Genomic DNA, 22679 nt, shown 5'->3' on the forward strand with positions numbered 1-22679 from the left:
ACAGCCGTCTGAATATGAGCTACCCGCCAGTGGGAGTCACCCACTAAACTCCCTTAAGCAGTAGGAGGGCGGTATCCGAAGCGGTTGACCAATAATTTACTCTGAGCATAAAGAAAATAACGATACGACCCAATCATATTGTAGCAGAGGTGTGTCTTTGGGGAGGAAACCATTGTGTTGCGTCACACGCATGGTCGTCCAATCCGGTTTGGAATGCTGCGGACACCGCCAAGCTCAGTTTTCGCCGGAGCCGAAGAGGGTGTAGTGTGCCGTACTGCTGGCTTCATTCAGCGCCGGTGTTTGGGAGAGAGAGGGGATAAAACGCGAATGCAGTCGACCGTAAGCTATTGCATATCAGGTTCGGCGACGAGCATGTTACGATGGGAGTACGCTAGTAAACTGAAGCAGGATTCGTCCCGTGTTCAGACAGACAACAGGAGGGTCTTCTATCTTTGTTGAACATTAGCTAGCCACATCTGCCAGTTAGCTGGCGATATCAGCGGCAATCGCCGGCGGTTATTTAGCTAGCATGGCTTGCTAACTAAACGAGCTAGTAGTGGAGAGCAGGCTCAGATTTAGCTATCGCCCACTTGTAAGGAAAAATGCCTGCGATTGTTTTCTTCGCCGGTTAGCTAGCCAACAGTCAATTCGCCTAGAATAGCCTAGCTATGTCGCTAATCTCTTTACTGTGGTGGTGTTGGTGGTAAGCAACCTAGGCGTTAGTTACCTAGAGATGGCTATCGTGACTCTCGAGGTAATTGGTTAGCTAGCTAGCTAAATCGTGGTAATGATGGTAATCCAGCGGCTCACAGAAATGAAATTAATACGACACTCCATTTCTGAGAATGATCTTGCCTTATGGGGCTGTGCGGCTAACGTTGGCTAATTTCTTGTCTTCTGTCATGCGGGCTCATTAGTTCGCAGATCTCTGCGTTTTTAGCTCTTCACGTTTACAGCAGTCTAAACTAGTTTAACAGGTGTCTGTCTAAACTTATGTATATTTTGACTATCAGTTGATGATCATCTAGGCCTTTGAACGGACGAAAAATCAGTTGTCTTAGATTGCTGGCATGCAGAAGTGGCTAACAAGGCAAAAGCGTTGGCCTAAGATATTTTTTTATTAGTATGCTTTTATAATACAAAATTCTAATGCAATTATGAATTGTTTTTCCGAAGAAACATCATAGCTAGCTGCCTACACCCTACTGTCTTCGCCGACCTTCAAACATATTTGGCTGCTCTGAGGTAAGTAACGTTAGGTAACAGAAGTTCATTTTTATATGACCAGTAACAACTGTTTTCTTGATCTCAGGTATACTCAAATGAAAGTTTCTTTCGCAGATACAGAAAGAAGACTCGCCTGTGTGAATTTGACTAGCTAACCGGCCAGTGTCGATAAGCAGCTGTCTTGCTTATGTTCGCATCCATTTTGTTGATGCGAGTTAGCTAGCTAGCTAGTCGTACAAATAAAGGTTTTATCCACTAAAATAAACAGTTTATCGTCGTTGCAAACAACTTTTGCATGATAACAGATTGCAGTGACATTTCAGTATTATTTTAAACTTTTATATTATTTGTCTTATTGTTTCCTGTTTTCAGAGGGGGTTTCAGACCTCCTCTTCCTCTATCCTTAAAGCTATGTTAGCTAGCTGGTAAGCCCATGCCAACAAAACCCCAGGACCCAAGAAGGCAGGCTATACAAGACAGTATTCAGTCGTAAGTTTAATGGAAAGTTCCCATAGTTCCGTTTCAGATAGCCAATCTAGCGTGATGCTGTTTGCTAAGTGTTGCATTGACATACATGGTTTTCGTATTGAACGGATCAGCGTCGGCGAGCACGTTTTGTGTGCATTTAGATAAGGGTTTCGTTACAAAACAACGTGTTTCCAAACCAGCTAGCTAGCTCACTTTGCTAACATGCTTTACATTATACCTACTGACTGGCCCTGTTTGTTGACTTTGTTCCTCTCGTACAGGTTGTAACAGATGGATGGCTTAATTAGTTCCCATCCTGCAACTCATTAGATTGTGTTATCTCAGTATTTTGAAACTTAGGAAAGTCGGGGGAAACGTACGTGCGGTTATAGAAAAAACCTACTTTTGTATAAAACGCTAGAACAATCAAAACTTGGTCACGTCGATTGGTTTAGGTAACTTTGGATAAGTATGCACACGCAGTGTAATATAATGATTCCACCATGTCCCGTTTTAGACCAGACAAGTTGCTGGAGTCCAAACGGTGGAGGGAAATGCCCTCCAAGTCATTAATGTTGCATCGTGTGGAACGCGTACTCATTCACGTTTTAGCTGTCTGGGCTTTGTGATATGGATATCTCTCAGTCACGTAGATGCAGTGGATTTGGGGAAACTCATGAAAGCAAACTGCGGCCTACTGTAGCCCCTCCTTTTGAGATCAGCACAAGCTGTCAGGCCAAAGGGGAATATAGAGCATGCACTCCAGCTGCAACCAGTGTATTTATATTGTATTAAGTGCTACTTTGGTGATTTAAGTAAAACCTTGCTACTATATATTACAAATCAGTGTTGCCTAAATTGGACATTGTGCATCAGTTTAAAACAAATGTTTGCTTGTAACCTCGGTTACGGCAGTGCCGTTGTACTTTTGGGGCCAAAAATGCTGTCTGTCTTTTGCAGGCTTAGTCTTTTGGGAACACTTGGATTCTCCAGTAAGACCAAGCCTTTGCTCCTCTTCCCCAAGGATCATGGCCAAAGATGTGAGTGTGTTAATATTTTTAGTTGCAAGTGAATCTCTTCTTTCATTACTATGAACAATGATGCAGAAGTTGTCATAATTTCTCTTCCTTCCTCTCCTCAGGCCGGTCTGATTGAGGCCAATGGGGAGCTGAAGGTTTTCATTGACCAAAATGTGAGCCCTGGCAAAGGTAAGGAATGCAGCAGATTATATTGCCAGCCATGGAACTTTTAAAAATAGTGATGTTTTGTGTTTAGGTTGTCTTGCTTGACTTCCCAGTCTTCTTGTTATGGTTTTTCAGATATGTTTTAATGTCATGCTTAAGATGGTACTGGTAGGCTGCCTAGTTGATACCCTGAGTTCATTGAAAGAGTGACATTGCACACATGGTATACTAATTGGATTATTCAAAATTTTACACTGTAGGAGTTTTGTCTTTAGTGACTGTACATCCACAGTCAGTTGCAGTGGGGAAACAACTGTTGCCAAAAACACTGGGCCCTTCAAATGTCAACATCGCCCCACAGGTGGTAAGTGCTTAGTGAAATTTAGTAGTATTGATTAAATAATTTACATTTTCTTTGGGTGATTTGATGTCACAATTGAGTAAATTTGCTGTTTTCAACCCCCTGCCTGTCTACCATTTTGAGCTGTGAGGGTTACCTTGGTTCCTGTGTGCTGTTCAGGTCATTGGTACACCCCAGCGGCCAAGTGGGTCCAATGTGCTCCTTATGAACAGTCCCCACACACCCAGCTCTCAGTTCATCACTCAGAGCCAGCCTTCTGATGCTTCTCCATGGTCCTCAGGGTGAGCCCCTATCGAAACCTTCCTACCTGCAGTTAGTAAGCCTCATTTTCGTTAAGTCATGTTTTTGAAACAGAGCAGCAATAAGTTCATTGTAATATCCGTGGTAATGCTGTCATATGGATAATCATGCATGATCTCTGTGTGGTCCATTTTATGCACCCGAAGGAATAATCTATTGTCTCATTATACTTGGATAATGTCGTGCATTATTGAAGTTGATGTGTCTGTACTCTGACTACAGGAAGAGAAGTAAGAAAGGGGAAAAGAATGGAAAAGGGCTGAGGCATTTCTCCATGAAAGTGTGTGAGAAGGTACAGAGGAAGGGTGTCACGACGTACAATGAAGTAGCAGATGAGCTGGTGGCTGAATTCAGCTCTGCTGACAACCCGATTTCCCCCAATGACGCGGTGAGCAGTTTCCTGTGGCTGCCTAGAGGCCATTGTGGCACAGCTAGTTTTATGCTTTAATCGATCCTTGGGATAATGAACGAATTTAAGCGTGCAGCGTTTCATACATTCCTTTATGGCATACTGCTGCACAGAAGGGTTTGGAGATATCTTTGCTTTAATTCTCCTCCACTAATCCTTTAGCTGTTCAGGAGCTGACTCCTAAATCAGGGGTTGACCTTTGGTGTATGGTTAGTTATAATTATTTTCTCTATTTCTCTCTAGCATGTCTATGATCAAAAGAACATTCGGCGGCGTGTATATGATGCCCTTAATGTCCTGATGGCAATGAACATAATCTCAAAAGAGAAAAAAGAGATCAAGTGGATTGGCCTTCCCACCAACTCAGCCCAGGAATGCCAGAACCTGGAGGTGGGTTCTTCATTTGTTCTGTTTGGAACTGGATACCAGCTGAGCAGACATTAGTTTCATACTCTATAATCATGCTGCCCCTCCAACTAAGAGTTGAGCATATTAATTGACTTGCGAGGGCAGCCATGAGGGGGAACATTTAACAGGTGGTAAACAGAGGCTTGACTGCACTTGAAACTGAAATGCCACCACTACATGAACTAATGGACCATGTATTTTTCGGTTTATTTGCTGGCCTCACAAACCATTAGAGAAACGTAGGCTAAAGAAATCCCCAACGCCTTCACAGTATTTGTCGTCATTTTTATTTGTCGGGTGCCCGTGCAAAATGTTTGGTTGCATGTGTCAGTGCAAGGTGACCTAGATGAAATCCAGCTCTTTAGTTTAGAATGGTCTGTCTGCTGTTGAATTACCAAAATTAATGTCAGTGGAGTTTTTTTCAGCATACATTTAAATAAAAATATTGCCTAATAAAGGAAAAAAATAATTTGACAGCTTTCTGTTAAACAGAGGACATCAATGTCATTATCAGTAGGTTTAATACGGCCCTTAGAAAAGATTTTCTGACTTGACGCTTCCTTGTATATAGTGCTCTGTTGTAATTCTGATTCTAATAAGAATGTACTTGCTGATTATATTGGCATTAAACTACATGATAGTACATTTAAAATTGCTACTAATCTAGAGGTGCTGCTGAGAACAAGACCAAGTTTTAAAAAAGGTAATGAGTACAAAAATATGGACAACTATTTTTCAACTCAGCTGGACAGGGTTGCACAATATCCTTCATTTGTCAAATGTTATCCCGGTATTACAATACTGACACTACAGAAGGGAGCATGCTGCAAAAAGTCCTTCAATTATCACTGCTTCTTGGAACAATCTAACATTCCATCTGAGTGTTCTGTAGGTGTTTTGTTGATGAATTGTGCTATTCAGATGATCCAACACCAGTGTGTTTTTAATATATTCGAAAGTGTCTCAACTGTGGTGTGTATACAATATGAATATATTCTTCTTCACATTGTGTGGTTTTCATTTATCTAACATTCATAAAAACATGAAATGGTGCTGTTGAGGAGGATTGAGGACTGCAGTTGAGAACCTAAACAAATAGCATTTTCTTCTCTTTCTAGGTGGAGAGGCAAAGACGCTTGGAGAGAATTAAGCAAAAACAGTCACAGCTCCAAGAGCTAATTTTACAGGTAGCACATAAATTATGAAACTCCATTTTAAAATGTTGGAAATGCTGTATTTCAAAGCTAATTCCTTGTGCATTATAACACCCGTGCATAGCAAATTGCCTTCAAGAACCTTGTGCAGCGCAACCGCCAGACAGAACAGCAGACGAATAGGCCGCCACCAGACAATTCAGTCATTCACCTGCCTTTCATCATCATAAACACCAGCAAGAAAACGGTCATTGACTGCAGCATCTCCAATGACAAGTAAACACTGATGTTTTATTCCAACACATTATGTTCTACAATCGAATGTTTGTCTGTTCATTAGGTTATTGCGCGTTGCGGATATATTTATTCATTTTTGTAATTGTAATGAGAAGAACCACTGTTTAGACAGATTAGATTCATGTAATTTGTATCGTTATGTATTCCGGTATGTCATGTTGGGTGTCTGTCCTCCATTTGTTATGTCGTGTTGCGTTTTTTTTTTTGTTAATTTCATGTAGTACCTTCTAGACACCAATGATCTCCTTTGCTTTCATGCAGGTTTGAGTACCTCTTCAACTTTGACAGCATGTTTGAGATCCATGATGACATTGAGGTGTTGAAGCGCATGGGCATGGCCTGTGGACTGGAGGCAGGGAAGTGTTCTGCTGAAGACCTGAAGATGGCTCGCAGCCTGGTACCCAAGGCTCTGGAGCCTTACGTCACAGGTCAGCCAGAGAACCTTTCAAACACTCATTCCTGACAAAATGTTTGTGACCATTTTACATGTTTCAAAATAATGTTACCAGGGTGTTGCTAACACACCTTTACTTAGATACTGCTATATAATTAGTCTGTTTCCCTTGCACTTTTGTAGTGTCCAAATAGGTTGACATATCATTTTAAATCATATAAGTCATATTTGTGTAGAACTAATCCTGCACCTGCATTGGTAGCTTATAGCTTTCATAAACAGTTAGTGGGTACCACTAGGGCCTTTTTGTTTGGTTTTGGGTGGGTGTGTGGTACCCATTAGTGTGGGTGGGTGTGAATATATTGCAAATTATAATGTCAAATTACAAATTATTTGCTTTTTGTAAAGCAGAGATGGCACAGGGACCCATCAGTAATGTCTATATGACAGGAGCGTCATCTACTAATGGTGGACGCTACCATGTTGGCAGGTGAGTCAAAGTTTCTGTACTTTGTGGAGTGATGGGCTGTTAGCAGGCTCACCAAACAAAATGTACAAAGGTAGGGCTTTCCAGATATCTGCATATTCTGCAAATTTATGTGAAAGTAAAATTTTACATGATGAAAATATGAAAGTAAGCTTAAACAATGCTCATGTTTTCTATTCTATAATCATGCTGAGGAATGGCTAGTTTTTGTTGGTTATTTTTTTTCTGTATTTGATATGGGTTGGATGAAGTCAGTACTTTATTTGATGACTTCTAGGGAGTGTCATCTATGTTGTTTTTTGGTGTGTGTATGTGTGTGTGTGTGTTTAGTTTTTTTTCCCCTTCTACTTTCTTGTCATAACAGTGGGTTGGTGCATTATATCAATAAATAAAATATGCCATCATTCTCTCTCTCACTCTCTCGCTCTCTCTCTCTCTCTCTCTCTCTCTCGCTCTCTCTCTCTCTCTCTCTCTCTCTCTCTCTCTCTATATATATATATATATATATATATATATATATATATATATATATATATATATATATATATATATATATATATATATATATATATATATATAATGTATATGTGTGTGTGTGTGTGCCTCTAGTGACTTGAGAACATGTTTTAAGTGTTGCTTTTCATAATCATTTATTTTTCTTTCTAGCCAATCAATCATAGGCGGGATGAGGTAGGAGAGTAGACTGATGCTGGCTCAGTCAACACTTACATTTCTTTGTTATTCTTTGTCTCTAGTGACAGTGGGGCTGATGGAACAATGGCGTCAAGCTCTAACGACTCGCACTACAGTGGTTCTCGTGTTGAAACCCCGGTTTCTTACATGGGCGATGACGACGATGAGGAGGAATATGATGAGAACGACGATGACGACTAACCTTCGCAGCCCTCTTTGTCATGCACAGTTCTTCCAACGGCTGTATTCAAGGGATTTATCACTCGCTCAAGCTCCCTCTTCCCCTCTGCTTCTAGCACACCTTTTAGATTCTCTGCCTCCCCGTCTATCTGATGCAGGCATTGAGGAGCATGGGCTTCAGAGGTGTGTTATTTTTGTCCTGCTGTATGGCTTCTCCTGTTAAATTGCAGCACACCGTTGGGTGCTAGTGCATATTATTGGCCCTGCTGGGTCTAGTTTAACAGAAGGACTTGAAGGAAAGTCTCCCTGAAGTAGCAGAACTCTGCCATACAGTATGTACTCAGATCGGATCCTTCCTTCCAAACGAAACCCTTGCTCAGCCATGCAGCCACTTGCTGTTGGAGAATGTGTAGGTGTGATCGCTATGTGAAATGGTTAGAATATTCTCCTTTTCACTTATTGTTTGTTTTTTTTTTTTTTGTTTTTTTTTTAATGTGCTGGCTCAATTCACTTTCTGAATATTCAAGATGGCTGTCTTCTCCTAGACTGATGGTTCAGAGAATTGGTTCAGCCAGCTGCCATTTGGCCCCGTCAGGGCAAGTCTTTGGATCTATGGACACTTTTTCATATGATTGGATGAATTCATGGATTTCTTTTGTAGATGCCCGCCCCCGCCCCATGTCTGTTTGGCTTCCTGTTAATCCGTGGGCAGCTGTTTTAGGGAGTTCTGTTGAACAGTTATTCTTTTGGTTTTGTTTCAGCTTGAGCGGTAAACCTCCTGTTCTCTTTTCAGCTGACCGGCATCAGGAAATCAGAGAAACTTTATTATCTGCTGAAGTTTATAGAAATCGAGGTACTTTGTTTAAATAACGTGTTGAAAACCTCTGAAAATTAGTTTCTAGTATACTCTCCAAGTCAGTAACACTACGGAGTATGTATGATTATTGATGTGTATCCCAATATGGGATATAGTTCTCTTTTGGACTCCCCTTGAGAATCTTAAAATAAATAAATAAATAAATTTAGAAAATTAAAAAAAAAATTGTTGTACTGACTCCACAAAGGCAACTTTTCTGTAATCTAATGAGTTTGGAAATTAAAATATAATGTTTTAAAAAAACAACAACATTGAATTCAATGTGATTATTCATGACATTAATGTAATGGTACTAATTATAATAACACTGTTTTTTTATTTTATATATATATATATATATATATATTATATATAATAATTTTTTATAAAAAAAAAAAATTCCCCTTCCTGTGTCTGGATCCTGATACCTGTTTAAGAAGAAATTACTATTTTTGTTTTGCCTTGTCCCTTGTTCTCATGGTTTGATTAATCCAAATGGACTTCAAGCTCGCATACTCTACTGAAAAGATCACAGAAATTTGACATGATTTGCATATTCAGAAGTTCTGTAAAAACACCTGTTCTTGTAGTACCACATCAAAGCTGCTTGCTGCAAGCTTTACCCTGGTGATAATGGGAGCTGCTTGTCTTTGTGGAGTCTCAAGAGTAATGGCTTCATCTTTTAGTCTGAAATTGTCAGCTGTAACCTCTATGTGGCAGTATGAGAGTACCTGAGATTTCTTAAAGGTTTTGGTATCCGTAAAAGACCATGATGGGCATAGGCTTTATGTTGTTGATTAGGTTAATGTTCAAGCACTATAGTTATAAAATGGAATGAAACTAAAGTGCAGTATATTAACAATTGTAGCATTAGGTACGAGCATGTAGATAACAAACACACTGTTGCATATTATGTAACTATTGGGCTGTCACAGTTTAAATGCTTCTTTTGAGGAGTTATGTTTTATTTAACTGTCAGGAATGTCAAAATGCAGAAGTATGATTTTCATGAAAGACATCTTTAAAGTAGGAAGCCCCTTTAATATTTGTGTGTGAGAGAAATGTACACAAGTCCAGTTCACTGTAAGAAGAGGGTTTTTCCTGCTATTAATGGTTTGTGTGTTTGTGGTTTTGTCTTTGTCTTGTAGGTTTAGTATCCCCCGATCCAGAATTACTCTTTCACCACGGCTTGGTAGATTCTCACCTCGCTGGCTGGGATCTCTGATAGCATCCTTGTATCGAAGGCCTTTGTGAAGTTTTCAATAAAGTCCAAGTCTGACTGGAACCTGATCTGTCAAAAAAACAGACACAAATAATGTACAAAGTTCCTACATTTTTATGTTAGCATTATGCAAATAAGGTGATCCCAACTAATCCATTTTATATGTAGACTGGGGCCATCAAACCTAAAATCACAATAAAAGGCAGTTGTATTTTAAGCTGTACCACCAGTCATACCTTATTGGCCCAGAGCAGGGTGGTGCCAGGCCTACAGAAGTACTTCATTGTGAGCAGGAGCTCATCCAGCCAGTTGTGGTGGTAGACTATGTCTGCGCACAGGATGTAGTCATAGTTGTAGATGGAGCTGGGGAACTTTCTGTCCAGCTCCTCCCCCCAGACCAGCCCGGCCACCTGCGGTGTGTATCTGCAGCGGCCACGTGTGTTGCGCCACAGGTTGAAGCTCAGGTTGTTCAGGATTTCTGGTAGATCTGTGGCCGTCACCCACGCACCTACAAGAAATGCAGCCCAGAGACCTTTAATTGCACAGTTCTTATGTAAATATAAGCTAATGTATCATTGCAGAACAACTTGTTTGGTCACAAGGTTCTCTGCTGCTGTGCCCATTTTCTTTATAAACCTGTTATAACAGTTACCAGTTCAAATGGTAAGAGTAATCCATGGTTTTAAGCAAAATCTTTTAATGACAAAATCTGGCATGCATTCCTCCTGTACCTCTGAATTGTTGCGCTCACTCACCCATTAAGCTGGCCACAATGGACACAAGCCCTGTTCCTGCTCCCAACTCCAGCACTGCTTTATCCTGTAGACTGAATTGTTCTTTATTCTTTTCCAGGTAGTTACACAGATCCACTGCCTGGACACACAATTTATCCACTGTTCATCACATTAATGATAACCAAACCTGCCAGTCATCTCACTCAGTTCTCACCCCTGGCCAGGTGAGGGCGCCAAATGAGTCAAGTGATTCGCGGATATGGATCTCGTGCCCAGAGAAATGGAATGTTTCCATTCCTAGTGAGTAGAAGACATTTGGCTTGCAGGCGTTGTGCCTCTCCAGTGCCTCTCCAGTCATTACTTTACTGTCCAGTTCATCTGTCACATAGGAACGCGAAGTGCAAGACAGCATCATTTCAATCAGTGAACTTCACTACATTCACACAAATGAGCATCACACCTCTCACCAGGCATATGCTTTATATCATGTCAAAGCAAATTATTGCTCAGGTAATAATCTACTTACCCTCTTGTATGATGTTTGGTGGGGGTTTGATGTAAACTAGATTCTTAGCTATTTCATTCCTCTGTCCACTTGTATAGGTTTGTTCTCTGCCTATTTCCATTGTGTCCAATTCTAATAGCACTTTTTCTTGGGTTCTCAAGCTTTTTAAGAACTTCAAGAGTATTTTCCACAACAGTCAATGAAAAACTAGAACATTTATAAACCACTCAATAATAACAGAAATTATCATTAGTAAATAACAGCATTTAGGCACAGTAATAAATGTGACAATGCAGCATGCATAATCATTAAAAGTGTTGCCTGTTCTTGGTTATTTAGTTCATGTTTTCCTTTCTTCTTGCATACTCACTTAAGCATTGCCTCTTTCAGTGTCCTGCACAAAGCCGGACTTCCAAACCTTCCTGGCTGTTGGCATCATCTGGGCATCCCAGAGTTTATAAAGCTGCACTGTCTGCCTTGACCTGCCCATGGCATCACTGAGCTATATTTAATAAGCCCTGTAAATGAAAGACTGAGATGGGGATGGGGGAATAAAGCAGTTCAAAGCCACAGCGTGATGGATAAAGACTTTGCCCCCAGACTCACTGATCCCTCTGGCAGGAGCCAAGTCTGTTCAGATGCTTTCTGAACAAAACTGGGAGGACACATTGATTCACTTATATTTACGATGGCCTCAGCTGCTGAATGATTGAGAATCACTTAATTGTACCTGCCTTTGTCCAGTCAAGCGTGGTAGGCTTAAATTCTACCAGAACAATTGGTAATCTGCATTTTGCCTTGTTATTTTCCAGCAGATGCAGAGACTGTATTGAAACAAGGCATTGATGGCAACATATCCTGTTACTGCCATACAGATGCTTAGCAAGGCCTGCACATAGCGACCACTGAATTTATGATTACACTGGAATTGTCACCCGGGTCCAATAACAGTTACCCGAATCCTGGACCAAAAGAGGTGAGCTGCTCCTCTCCAGGCGCAGGCAGCAAACTCAAGCTAAAGAATTCTTCAAGTTGGCTGGGATGTTTTGACAGCTCTGTCAGGTAGACTGACCTAACATTCAGAATTAATGGCCAGGGAGGAATCAGGCAGCAGGAATAACCTGTCTGATCTAAGAGCCTGCCAAGCATATATAATATAAAGTGAATACATAAAATTATATAATATAAATAATATACAAATGGTATTTTGTTCTTAACATAATTTCTAAAACCAATGAATTAATGACAGCACAAGGTGTGGGTATGGGTGTGTGATGTAATGACTCAGGTATGGGGTCTCCCTTTGGCCCGTGCTGGTGATATTCAGTTCCTCTGGCTGAATAGCTGCTTACTGTGAACTAGAGGGGTGTGTGATAGAGGGGTTGGCGTTGACGCGGTCAGGTAACCTGATTACTGGGGCTGTATATCTAACCCTGAGCCTTCATAGCTTCAAAACCTCCATTTAGCTCTTGCTATGAAACGGGTCATTACATCTCTGGTGACGCACTGCCATTATATAAAGTAACCAATTAACAAAGAACTAAATCACATTTTGATGGCTATATTATACAGTTATTGCTTGGTGTAATGTTATTGAGTTTTCCTATGATTAGGTCACATTTAAGTATATAACTGCCAAGTTTAGCCATGACCAGTGTCAGATCGCTAACCAAACAACTGAGCTGAAGGTACGAGAAAGGCTTGTTGCCTGTCATGAACATATAACCTATACTTGAAACTGGATCTGCTGGACAGTCTGTTGTATGCTGTGATGCTGTGTTAGTAGACTGAGATAAGTGGAAGGTCATTGTGGTGACTTCATAAACAAATAAACGGATGCAGGCAGTCAGGACAGAAAGACAAATGTTTGAGCTGCTTTAATCTGTGTTGGCTATGTGCTTAGGTGGAGCCAGATGGCTCTGTGGCTAGAACAGAAGGGGCCAAGCAAGGGGCCTGGTTTGTGTGCAGCACCTAGCTCTGGATACACTAGTCAAGCTCCCTAATCTCATATGCAGGCACAAAGACCTCGGTAAGCCCTCCCCTACAGAACTCTCTGGAACTTTCAGGGTTGCACTGTATAGCAGTGGACAAGGCTTCATCACAACAGATGCTTCATTAAAGCTCCAAACACAACACCCAGATATCTCCAGGCCGGCAGCGGTACAAAATGATTTCATGGCTGAATCAGAGCCTCTCATGAGGTGAGCATTAACCTTCCATCAACACTCCCTCTGAGGATCTGAATAGCAGTCTTGCATGCTATTCAGCTACGGGATGAACTAGTCCAGAGATCCCCACTTCTCTTATGCCCCACATGTCACAGATACTCCACAGTGTAGCATAGCGATGTGTTAAGAAAAAGGCAGAGTTATTAATTTTATGATACATAAAGATTGCAGACTGTTTTTCTATTCATTGATTTTGTAGTATTTTTAACAGTTTAAATACTTAAGTGGCTCATCATTAATGGACGCTTATATGAGGTAATAGAATTATATATTAGGTTCCTCTTTGTTCATAAAATCTCTTGTTCTGGTAATTTATGCCAAAAGCAAAACAAAATGTCACATGTGCAGCACGTCAGTACATATTTCCATACGTGATGAAGCCAACAACTAGGTGTTTAGCCTCACAGTATTCTGATGGTGATATGTTGGCATTAAACTCTAAGCAGTGTACACCTTCAAGGATTCCAACCTGTACTCTCAACACCAAACAAAGACACAATCACAACCTCCAGAGGATCTAAAGTTGACCCATTATTGTGTTTTATTGTGTAACTTTGGTGCAGAGTCCAAATCATGATGATTACCATAGGAGACTGCTGGCCTTGGAACAAACATTCAGCTCAGACTGAGTGGCTCTGCCTTTATCCCACAGATGACACATGGAAAGTGGGGATTCCTGGAATTCCAGGCCAGGGTGAGAGGATGGAAAACAGGCAGCTCGGGGTGGTGAGAGCTATTAGCTATTAGCACAGAACCAAAGCCTCTGTGATGCATTAACAGAAATCTCTGGCAATGTCCCATTGTGGATGACTGGGTTGGGTGCCATTTCTGTTTAACAGGCCAGGGAAGTAAGTAGTTATGTGTGAAAAGTCCCGCTAAGAATAAACTAGAACAGTAGTTTAATACTTTAATTTAGAACTTTAATTTAATTTCAAAGTATTCACACCTAACCCCACTTGTCGATACTGTGTACTGCAGATCAATTCAGCAAGCCCCTCATCCCATCAGTGAACTTTCCACCTCACGCTTATGGGGACCCAGCACACAATACCTCAGGTTCACCCACATCCCACAATCCTGTCCATGCTGTCTGAAAACTGAAGTAAAAATTCCAAACTGGAGCCTGACGTGCATCTGAGGATTACAGTATGTCTCTAGGAATCTGTATGTGCGTAGTTTTTTGTATTGCTTTTATTTATTTATTTTTTTTGTAGATATGTGTAAATATCACTTTGGACCACTAGAGGGCGAGCTGCACTAAGGAATGGGTCAGGTGTCGGGTCAGGCATTATAATTACGAAAGAGACGGGGCAAAGAAGGCTTGGATGGAGGAAACAACACTGGCTTAAAAAGAAGGCTTGTTTTCACAAGTGAATATTATATCAATACAATTAAATAGTTAAGACAGCAAGTGGACAGCATCATAACAATATTACTGTTATCTAACAGTAAAGGGGTTTTTTTTAGCCAAATTACCTATCATGGTATGGGCTTGTTGGATACTGCAGCATAAAATGTCAGAAGCCTTTCCCTATTAATGCTTCCGGTCCACCTCCACCCTTCAGGTGTAATGAGAAAGCTATTTGGCAAATTTTATTACCTTTTATTTAAAGGTGAGATTACTAGATTACTAATGAAAAATTAAAAAATCATTCGTAAATTGTACACACACCCTCTATTATTATAAAAGCAGCCTATATTTTCCCCTAAGATACATGTTACAGAGTCTGATGTGTATTATTTGTCACTGTTCCTCATTTATACATGTACCTCTGTATATGTCAAGACAGATTCATGTTCATGGTCTTCCCTGAACAAGCATAACCAAGCATATAGGACATGCTGTGTTATCATTTAACTTATTTTGCATACTGTATAAACTGTATATGTTAAGAGATACAATGTTGTGGTATGTGATAATATTACATTTATTTTTTATACATAAAATACCAGGAGTTCAGGTAAGAAGCTCTGTGACTCCTTAGTAAGAACAGCAGCAGATGAAGCTCTGTGACTCCTCAGTAAGGACAGGAGCAGATGAAGCTCTGACTCCTCAGTAAGGATTGGAGCAGATGAAGCTCTGTGACTCCTCAGTAAGGACAGGAGCAGATGAAGCTCTGACTCCTCAGTAAGGACTGGAGCAGATGAAGCTCTGTGACTCCTCAGTAAGGACTGGAGCAGATGAAGCTCTGACTCCTCAGTAAGGACAGGAGCAGATGAAGCTCTGACTCCTCAGTAAGGACAGGAGCAGATGAAGGCCCATAGACCCCAGCATGACACATTATTGAACTGTCTATTGGCTGAAAGGAAACACCTATTAACATCTATTAACTGAAATATGTTAACATATTAATATGATGTAATATTAAATATTTAGACACTGCAGGTATAGTCACGTACTTTGTTTTCTGGTAGTCTGAAAGTACACATAGTGTACAGTACATTAGTCAGTTTGCTTCTCCTGCTGTAAATGTTTTGAAATAAAGCTTACTGCTCAATCCAGTTTTGTTTATACAGTTCCCCTGTTAGCCAGTCAGCATGGGCCCGATGTGTCCTATCCAGCCATACAAAACATCCAGTCTGAAAACAGCAGAGCTAACAATGATTTTCAAAAGGGAGCAATATTTTAATAATTGTGTTTGGAGTCACAAAAAGGCTGAAGATTAAAGTGTAGGTATTAAGCACAGACAAAAACATACAAACAAACCTCAGGCCTCTAACCAAGGTGTGCCTGAGACCTCCATTCTTTCTTATGAGCCTTAACATCTGTCTGTGAATGCAGCCTCTGGTCACTGAAGTCAAATGTCCATTACGGAAGTGGCACTGGCAGTAGAACTGTTGAACAACAAAGTATTAAAATGAATCATATATTTTTTGCCCTAACTTAATAAAATATAACTTTAGAAAATATGAAATCTAAATGGTATGTAAAATTTAACAGATTAGTATTAATCCAAACAGATTTGGCAATAGATAGAAATGAAAGACATCCACTCTGCATCTGTTGCTTCTGCATGAGTTGCATTTGTAGGTCTTGTAAAGAACTGGTAGCATTTACCATCAATGCAATATTCAGATTATGTGGACATATTCAAAATGACAATTATCATGTTTCTTTATATTTGTAAAAGAACATACCTCTCTAAAGATTTTTAAAATGTCTGTGCTGCTGTTTTTGTACACGTTCACATTTCACTTACTCCTTGTAGTGTTACTTTTCCTTGCTGCAGGTTTAACACTTACTCTGGTTGGCTGAATTCCGGTGTTTCCTCACCCAGTGGTAACCAACAGTCTCAACCCGTAGAAAATCCTGCATTAATAATCCTCCTTGTGAAGGTTCTATCTTCCTCCATGGGTTCCTAACAATATCATAGTTGGCCTCATAGTTTCAGGCAACTCCACAATGACAGGTCTCCCTGCTTCCTGAGGAGCTTCATTAGTGGCTCTATTACTGTACGATATCTTGTCTCCATTAATGCCTCTTCTACCATTTCTCCTCTTTCTCAGGTTCCTCAATCTCAGACTCTATCAAGTCAACGGGGATGCTCTGATGGACTTGCTGAATTTCTGGAACAGGTTCCAGCTCCTAGCTCTTCTGCTGTGAGATGTTGTGACGGATACCGTCACTCTCTCAGTGGGAGGATGGTGTGACATCTGTTGCTTGTTGCTTAGGAACGCTAAATTGGTGCTCTGGCTGCTATGCCAGAGAGACGGCTCTTTGGTGTGGTAGTCAGAGCTCGTTTACCTCCCGACACACCTGGGTTTGAGTCCTGGGTAGGGTGGCTGCCTGGTGTCTGAAGTGGGATGGCAATGAGGCCATTGGGAGTGATGAATCCACCCCTGCTGTGAGGGGACAGTGAGGTCCAGTGTGAAGACCTCTGATGAGGTGCGTGGTCATGGCCCTGATGGAAATGGCAGCTATGCACTGAGGGATATGTGGACAGTGTCATGTGCAGGGGCACTCCCTGGAGTTGAAGGCTTTGTGAGGGAGACTATCACTCTCTCAAGGGGAGGATGGTTTGACAGAGACCATCACTTAGGAAGGTTAAATAGGTGCTCTGGCTGCTATGCTGGCACTATGTGGTCATAGTGGTCATAACTCACATTTACCTCCTGTTGGATCTGGATACTATAATGTGGCATTAACCTTAATTCCGGATTAATGTTTTGCAGTTTAAACATGCCAAGGGAGATGAATAGGACGTGATTGAAAATGAAGACTCATTACTGGATTGTTGTTTATTCAACCACAGATGTGATAATAGAAGGTTGAGTCTGTGACTGTGTGTGAGCCACATGCCCCTCAACACATCTGTGTGGCTCTAGAAGTGCATACACTTATGTGTCTATGAACATCTGGTCAACTCAGCCTAGTATTTCTGACTTTTGCAATTATACACTAATATTAGCTTTATATAGTTTCCATTGTACTTAAAATGAATCTTTGTGATCACATTTCAACAATGTGTGTGTGTGTGTTTGCATAAAAGCAAAAGCATCTGCAGTAGCTGTGATGTGTAGCTGTTAAATACTAAGTGTGCTGTAGACTTGAACACAGTGTAATGTAAACCCAATGAAATGGGTACCAATGAACCTATACACATTAGTAATTGAAATACTTTAAGAATTTCTTATCTACATTACATTGCTTAATACGTTTTGAAAAATACGTTCGGATTTTTAAGTAGAACAGAAGACATTTGTCCGATTTAAATGACACACTAACGCCAGGCTTCATTCTTGAGCAGGCTACAAGCTCCTAAAATCATCATCTTGAAGAACAATTTTGGACGTGAGCTAATTTCCCCCCAAGCGGAGAGGACGCCCAGAAGAGCGAAGTTTTCCGTCACGTACCGTTCCCACTCCAACACTGTCTCCTGACCAGATAGGTCACGCCAGGCTTTGGGCGGTATTATGCCGAACACACCCATCGACTTCAAACTTGTACAGGACCGACAAACGCACCGCGCTCTACTCTTACCGGGACGCTTCTTTGGGAAGAATCGCCAGACTGGATCGTTTTAAGGATGGTCGGAATGCGACAACTTCTGTGTCCCATTTTTATGGCCTTGCGGTTGTGTAAGTAGAATATAACGCTAAATCTAGCAACGTTACTAACCAGGAGGCACGTGTGCGGGTTAAGCTTCTAATTAGAACTAGGGTAAGTTGGATATGTTTGACATTGAAGGTCCTCTGAACAGCTGCTTGAGAACATCAATGGCTGATGCTAAGAGGCCCTCCACATTACATACAGGTGTTGTGGTACCTCATTGTTTAATGTTGATGCTTTTTGTCTGACTCTTTGGGTAATCAACATACAAAAAATAATGTTCTCTTTCAGTTCATCAAGTTGCAAGTTATTGAATTCTCTGGCATAAAAAAGTTGTATTCTCACTGGGTGTATTAAACTTACAAAAAGGCTACAAATATTAATCAGACAATGCATGTAATGTGAAATTTGCTTTACATCCATTGTGTTCAGATTCAGGGTGGGTTGTGATTTTCACCAAGTTCGTCTTCCCTCAGCTGGTTTAGGTTAGTGTGACTTAGGGGGAGGTTTATGTACAGCCTTACTGACATTCATTCTCTCTCACTCACTCACTCACTCACTTACACTCACTCACTCACTCACTCACTTACACACTCTCTCTCTCTCTCTCTCTCTCTCTCTCTCTCTCTCTCTCTCTCTCTCTCTCTCTCTCTCAAAACTGAGCTTAAGGGAATAGGGCCCTAAAGATGATAACACACATGCACACACAGACAGAGAGAGAGAGAGAAAGATAAGGGGAGAGTGGAGAAACACAGAGAAAGGGGTCATCAGGTCAGGTACAGACAACCTCCCAACCACTCTGTCTCAGATCATCCATCTGTGCATTCCAATGCATAGCCGTCCCTGGCACGGTTAAATGGGGACCTATAGCTGAGGAGGTATGGGAAAGCCCAATTTGATCCAATGCATTTCTCTCCCCATACCCACAGTTCCATGCACCATGTCAATAACTGTGACAACCAACATGCCAAAAGTGGAAGTTCATGAGAACATGAGTAAGTGAACTTATTTTAATTAAGCACACAGCCCGTGTCAGGTTGTGTCAGTATATCAAAGCCTTAGTTATGCAAGGCACAATATTGTAAAGTTAACGGGAAATCTGGGAAACAGATGCTGTACTTTCCTGCGAGTTCCAGACAGAAAAGGACACCAACCCACGTATTGAATGGAAAAAGAAAGGGAAGAATGTCTCCTTCATTTACTTTGATGGTGAATTTATAGGTAGGTTTTGGTGGTGGTGGCTGCTATTGTCCTAATCTTTCAGTATAAATTAAATCAATAACTTAGCATATATATATATATATATATGCTAATATATATATATATGACACATATATATATATATATATATATATAAATCCAATGTACACAATGTTCCACTTATATATATATATATATAAATCCAATGTACACAATGTTCCACTTACAAATGTAAATAAATAAATAAATGTTCAAGTCTTCACGCAGTGGCCTCACGCCACGTTCAGTTCTACAATTACTGAAATTGGTGTCTTCTTTGCAAGGCAAAGTTACACCAGCACACTGGAAGTTATGTACAAATAAACAGTTCCACTTGGTAAATACAGACTATCCATGCTATTTTACACAATTCTAAATTTAAAAATGATATTACATATCTTAATAATGTTGTGCACAGCAAGGAAATTAAACATTTGGGCATGGATTTATGAAAGGATCTAGGTGGAATGCTTGCTTTCTTCATTAGCAATTTTGATGTGTGACCATTGCTCACTAAATCTTGTCTTACATGTTGCATGACAAGCAAGAGAATAGGTTGAATACATAATTTCCCATTTCCCAATCCTTTCACTTTCACCAGGCTCATTTAAAGATTAGATTTGATCAATAATATCCCTTTCCCAAATCCCCCTTCACTTTCACAAGGATCATTTAAAGGCAGAGCAAAAATGGACAGAGCTACGGTGACTCTGCACGATGTTACCGTGAAAGACTCAGGGATCTATCACTGTGAGGTCACTGCCCGACATGACAAGATCTGTCTTGGGGAGGTTGCCATCTCACTCAGTGTTCTTGGTGGGATTCTTCTTTTTTTTTTTATTTCACATTTACTTATCTATATAAAGGTCTTTCTTTTGTATTTTATATACTGTTCTATTTTTAATGTTCTTATGTATTTAACAGAAATACTAACAGACTTCTGGTGACAGAGTCAATATAGAAGAGAGCAGTATTCTCAGCTCAAGGCTCATTCTGATCATTTCTTGTCACTGACAAACACAAATATCTTCGTAAAATTTGTCAGTTTTAAACGATTGATTTTAATACGTGCGATTTAACCTAACTATCATTGCACCGGTGCAGAATGAGCAGGTGAATATATGCCTGTGTGTTGTGCTGTGGCCAGAACTGGCCCAAGCTCCCTCCTGCCAGGTGCCCGAGACCGCACTGAGCGGCTCGGCGGTGGAGCTCCGTTGTCAAGACGAGCTGAGTGCTCCTTCGGCCGTATACAGCTGGTTCAAAGACAACAAGCTCCTGAGCAGTGCCCAGCTCCCCGGTGCAGGCTACAGCCTAGACCCCAAAACCGGCACTCTGGTTTGTTACAAAACTAGTCAGTTCTTTTTGTGATATGAGCATACATATGCACAACTATGCACACATACTGACATACACACCAACACCTTATTCCACTTACCACAGTGCCTAATTGCCGAATACACCCCAAGTGCTTTTAATTAAAAAGGGGCTTGTTTCTTTTCACGATATCTTGGCTTGTCACGGATCATTCATCTGAGTTGTTATTTACCATACTTCCTCTTGCCTCTTCCGACAGAAATTCAAGAGTGTGTCGGCAACAGATGCAGGGCAGTATCGCTGTGAGGCCTCCAGTGGAACAGGGGCACCAAAGAGCTGTGCAGCCCAACACCTGAAGATCATTGAGTGTAAGTAAAAGAGAGCCGAGCTCCTTACTGAATTCAATGTATGCATATAACCAGTACTAATAATCGACATTCCAGTGATTCCTTATGTTTCAGTCGACCTGACATTAGTGGTAGCAGTGGGGGTAGGGGTTGCTCTCTTTCTGCTCTCATGCTCTCTGGCCATTCACCTGTGCTGCTGTCAGGATTGCTGCTCCCGTTGCCATAGTGAGTTCTCTCTCACTTAACATAAATAGCGTGATGCTAACTAAATATTAAAATGTTCTCCTAGTGTTCATCACCAACGATTGCTGTCTTGATAAAATGGTTTCATCTGCTTGTGTGTTCTTGCATTCTTGCATGTTCTTGCAACACCAGTAAAGAACAAAGGAAAACAGAAAAGGTATTTCTGTTATTTATACGTTTTGAACTTACCTGGATTTTGTTGCATACCTAACTATCATACTAATGAATAATAACATTAATAAATATATAATAAAAAGGCTGAAATAGGATTATACAAGATAACCCAAACTATTTCCCCCCCTCCCCCATTTAGAAATATAAACAAGCACAGACCCCCACCAGATGTAAGTATCTTTTACCCAACAGTTAAATTATCTTAAGGCAGTCATGGAGCAATAAACCACTCTGGCACTGGATTTTCTAAAGTACAGTAACAAGCTGAGCAATGTGATTCATACTTAAATCTAATTAGAATAGTGAACAGTGTGATGCAACTTTGAATTTCCAGGGGTCAGCTTTTCTGACATAGTACAACTAGATATAATTTATCTTAGCCTTATGCATCTCAGGAAAACTGGCCCTATAGATTTGCAACATTTAGATTTTTAAATCTGATTTTTCTCTTGCCTACTCTAGTGTTATATATGGAAATTGGACATGCAAAAGGTGTCATTTTAAATCTGCTGCGATGTAATTTAGATATGTAATTTATTATATTTTCTTTAAACACTTGATTACTTTATGATTTTAACAAAGAGATTATAAGATATTTTTACTTGGGCAAATTTGTTTTTATTCATTTTAACAGATGTTCCTATGTCCTTGATCACAACTGCCTTTTCTCCTCAGCTTAGCCACTACAAGCACACCAGGTCCTTTGTGATCTGAAGACATTTTACACTGCACAACAAACACACCTTGGTGGATGATGGTGTGTACATGTAAGCAGGTGCAGTGTGGTGCTGATCCTAGTATCTTTACCACACTCTGCTTATGCCTGATCAAACGACAGCAAGAAAGAAGCTGTAAGAGTACGCCATATACTGAGAAAAGGAAATTAGATACCCAAGTGACATTCTTGCAATATAAGTAGGTATCCCTTTTACCTGGGAGTCTCTTCTAGATGGCCACAAGTATATGATTGGCCCTCTAGTGGTAAGGGTTTAATACAGCAACATTTGATGAAATTGTAAGTTACCTGATAGACTTAAAAGTTTCATGACACAGCTGGACCACATTTTTGTATCCCCTGCACGGTTGCAAAGAATATGTATTATATATATTAGATATTAGATATTCTTAGGGCACAGAAGATTTTTTTTCCTTAGGGCACAGATTTTGATCAATTCTAATGTCAAATAAAGATAAAAACAAAATAC

At 40.5% G+C, this 22679-nt stretch overlaps 3 protein-coding genes across 12 annotated transcripts; 2 read left to right on the forward strand and 1 right to left on the reverse strand.

Moving 5' to 3' along the window:
- Positions 1–223: 223 nt before the first annotated feature.
- tfdp1a (transcription factor Dp-1, a) lies at positions 224–9705 on the forward strand. 7 transcript variants are annotated; one of them, XR_014125313.1, is made up of 15 exons: positions 224–339; positions 1177–1245; positions 2656–2735; positions 2837–2903; positions 3140–3243; positions 3400–3521; positions 3763–3928; positions 4193–4339; positions 5476–5544; positions 5636–5787; positions 6070–6236; positions 6614–6692; positions 7445–7745; positions 8356–8415; positions 9567–9705. XR_014125313.1 is itself a non-coding variant. In XM_081720776.1 (13 exons), the coding sequence occupies exons 3-13, from the start codon at positions 2724–2726 to the stop codon at positions 7581–7583; spliced, it is 1224 nt and encodes a 407-aa protein (XP_081576902.1). In that variant the 5' UTR covers positions 224–339; positions 1177–1245; positions 2656–2723; the 3' UTR covers positions 7584–8688. The 7 variants fall into 7 exon arrangements, 3 of the variants coding, with proteins under 3 accessions (XP_081576902.1, XP_081576903.1, XP_081576904.1); XR_014125309.1 differs by having other exon boundaries at positions 7445–8415; XR_014125312.1 differs by lacking the exon at positions 8356–8415 and having other exon boundaries at positions 9567–9703.
- On the reverse strand, positions 8868–11667 carry LOC145659273 (methyltransferase-like protein 21E). Its single transcript, XM_081720783.1, has 6 exons — positions 11250–11667; positions 10901–11051; positions 10589–10752; positions 10396–10513; positions 9877–10148; positions 8868–9709 (listed from the first exon to the last, which is right to left on the reverse strand). Exons 2-6 carry the CDS (start codon positions 10998–11000, stop codon positions 9590–9592), a joined length of 774 nt encoding a protein of 257 aa, XP_081576909.1. The 5' UTR covers positions 11001–11051; positions 11250–11667; the 3' UTR covers positions 8868–9589.
- Positions 10396–22580, forward strand: jam2b (junctional adhesion molecule 2b). 4 transcript variants are annotated; one of them, XM_081720780.1, is made up of 14 exons: positions 10396–10674; positions 11692–13080; positions 13671–13833; positions 14086–14275; positions 16615–18186; positions 19087–19152; positions 19268–19378; positions 20063–20212; positions 20544–20731; positions 20970–21078; positions 21154–21282; positions 21433–21457; positions 21614–21644; positions 22150–22580. In XM_081720780.1, the coding sequence occupies exons 5-14, from the start codon at positions 18135–18137 to the stop codon at positions 22186–22188; spliced, it is 900 nt and encodes a 299-aa protein (XP_081576906.1). In that variant the 5' UTR covers positions 10396–10674; positions 11692–13080; positions 13671–13833; positions 14086–14275; positions 16615–18134; the 3' UTR covers positions 22189–22580. The 4 variants fall into 4 exon arrangements, with proteins under 4 accessions (XP_081576906.1, XP_081576905.1, XP_026851616.2 ...); XM_081720779.1 differs by having other exon boundaries at positions 14086–14253; XM_026995815.3 differs by lacking the exons at positions 10396–10674; positions 11692–13080; positions 13671–13833; positions 14086–14275 and having other exon boundaries at positions 18054–18186; positions 21172–21282.
- The last annotated feature ends 99 nt before the right edge of the window (positions 22581–22679 follow it).

Source organism: Electrophorus electricus, chromosome 9 (genome assembly GCF_041902795.1).
Source record: "Electrophorus electricus isolate QZ-2024a chromosome 9, ASM4190279v1, whole genome shotgun sequence".
In the NCBI taxonomy this organism is placed as follows: Eukaryota; Metazoa; Chordata; class Actinopteri; order Gymnotiformes; family Gymnotidae; genus Electrophorus; species Electrophorus electricus.

What these genes read in the sequence shown, in the direction of transcription:
- jam2b (XM_081720780.1), top strand. Translation starts at nt 18,135, where the DNA reads ATGGTCGGAATGCGACAACTTCTGTGTCCCATTTTTATGGCCTTGCGG. An exon ending in TTGCTGCTCCCGTTGCCATA is followed by an intron (nt 21,283 to 21,432) that starts GTGAGTTCTCTC and finishes TTGCAACACCAG; the next exon opens with TAAAGAACAAAGGAAAACAG. An exon ending in AACAAAGGAAAACAGAAAAG is followed by an intron (nt 21,458 to 21,613) that starts GTATTTCTGTTA and finishes TCCCCCATTTAG; the next exon opens with AAATATAAACAAGCACAGAC.
- LOC145659273 (XM_081720783.1), bottom strand. Translation starts at nt 11,000, where the DNA reads ATGGAAATAGGCAGAGAACAAACCTATACAAGTGGACAGAGGAATGAA. An exon ending in CATTGTGGCCAGCTTAATGG is followed by an intron (nt 10,149 to 10,395) that starts GTGAGTGAGCGC and finishes CATTTCTTGTAG; the next exon opens with GTGCGTGGGTGACGGCCACA. An exon ending in CCCTGCTCTGGGCCAATAAG is followed by an intron (nt 9,710 to 9,876) that starts GTATGACTGGTG and finishes TTTTTTTGACAG; the next exon opens with ATCAGGTTCCAGTCAGACTT.
- tfdp1a (XM_081720776.1), top strand. An exon ending in TCCAAGAGCTAATTTTACAG is followed by an intron (nt 5,545 to 5,635) that starts GTAGCACATAAA and finishes ACCCGTGCATAG; the next exon opens with CAAATTGCCTTCAAGAACCT. An exon ending in TGCAGCATCTCCAATGACAA is followed by an intron (nt 5,788 to 6,069) that starts GTAAACACTGAT and finishes GCTTTCATGCAG; the next exon opens with GTTTGAGTACCTCTTCAACT.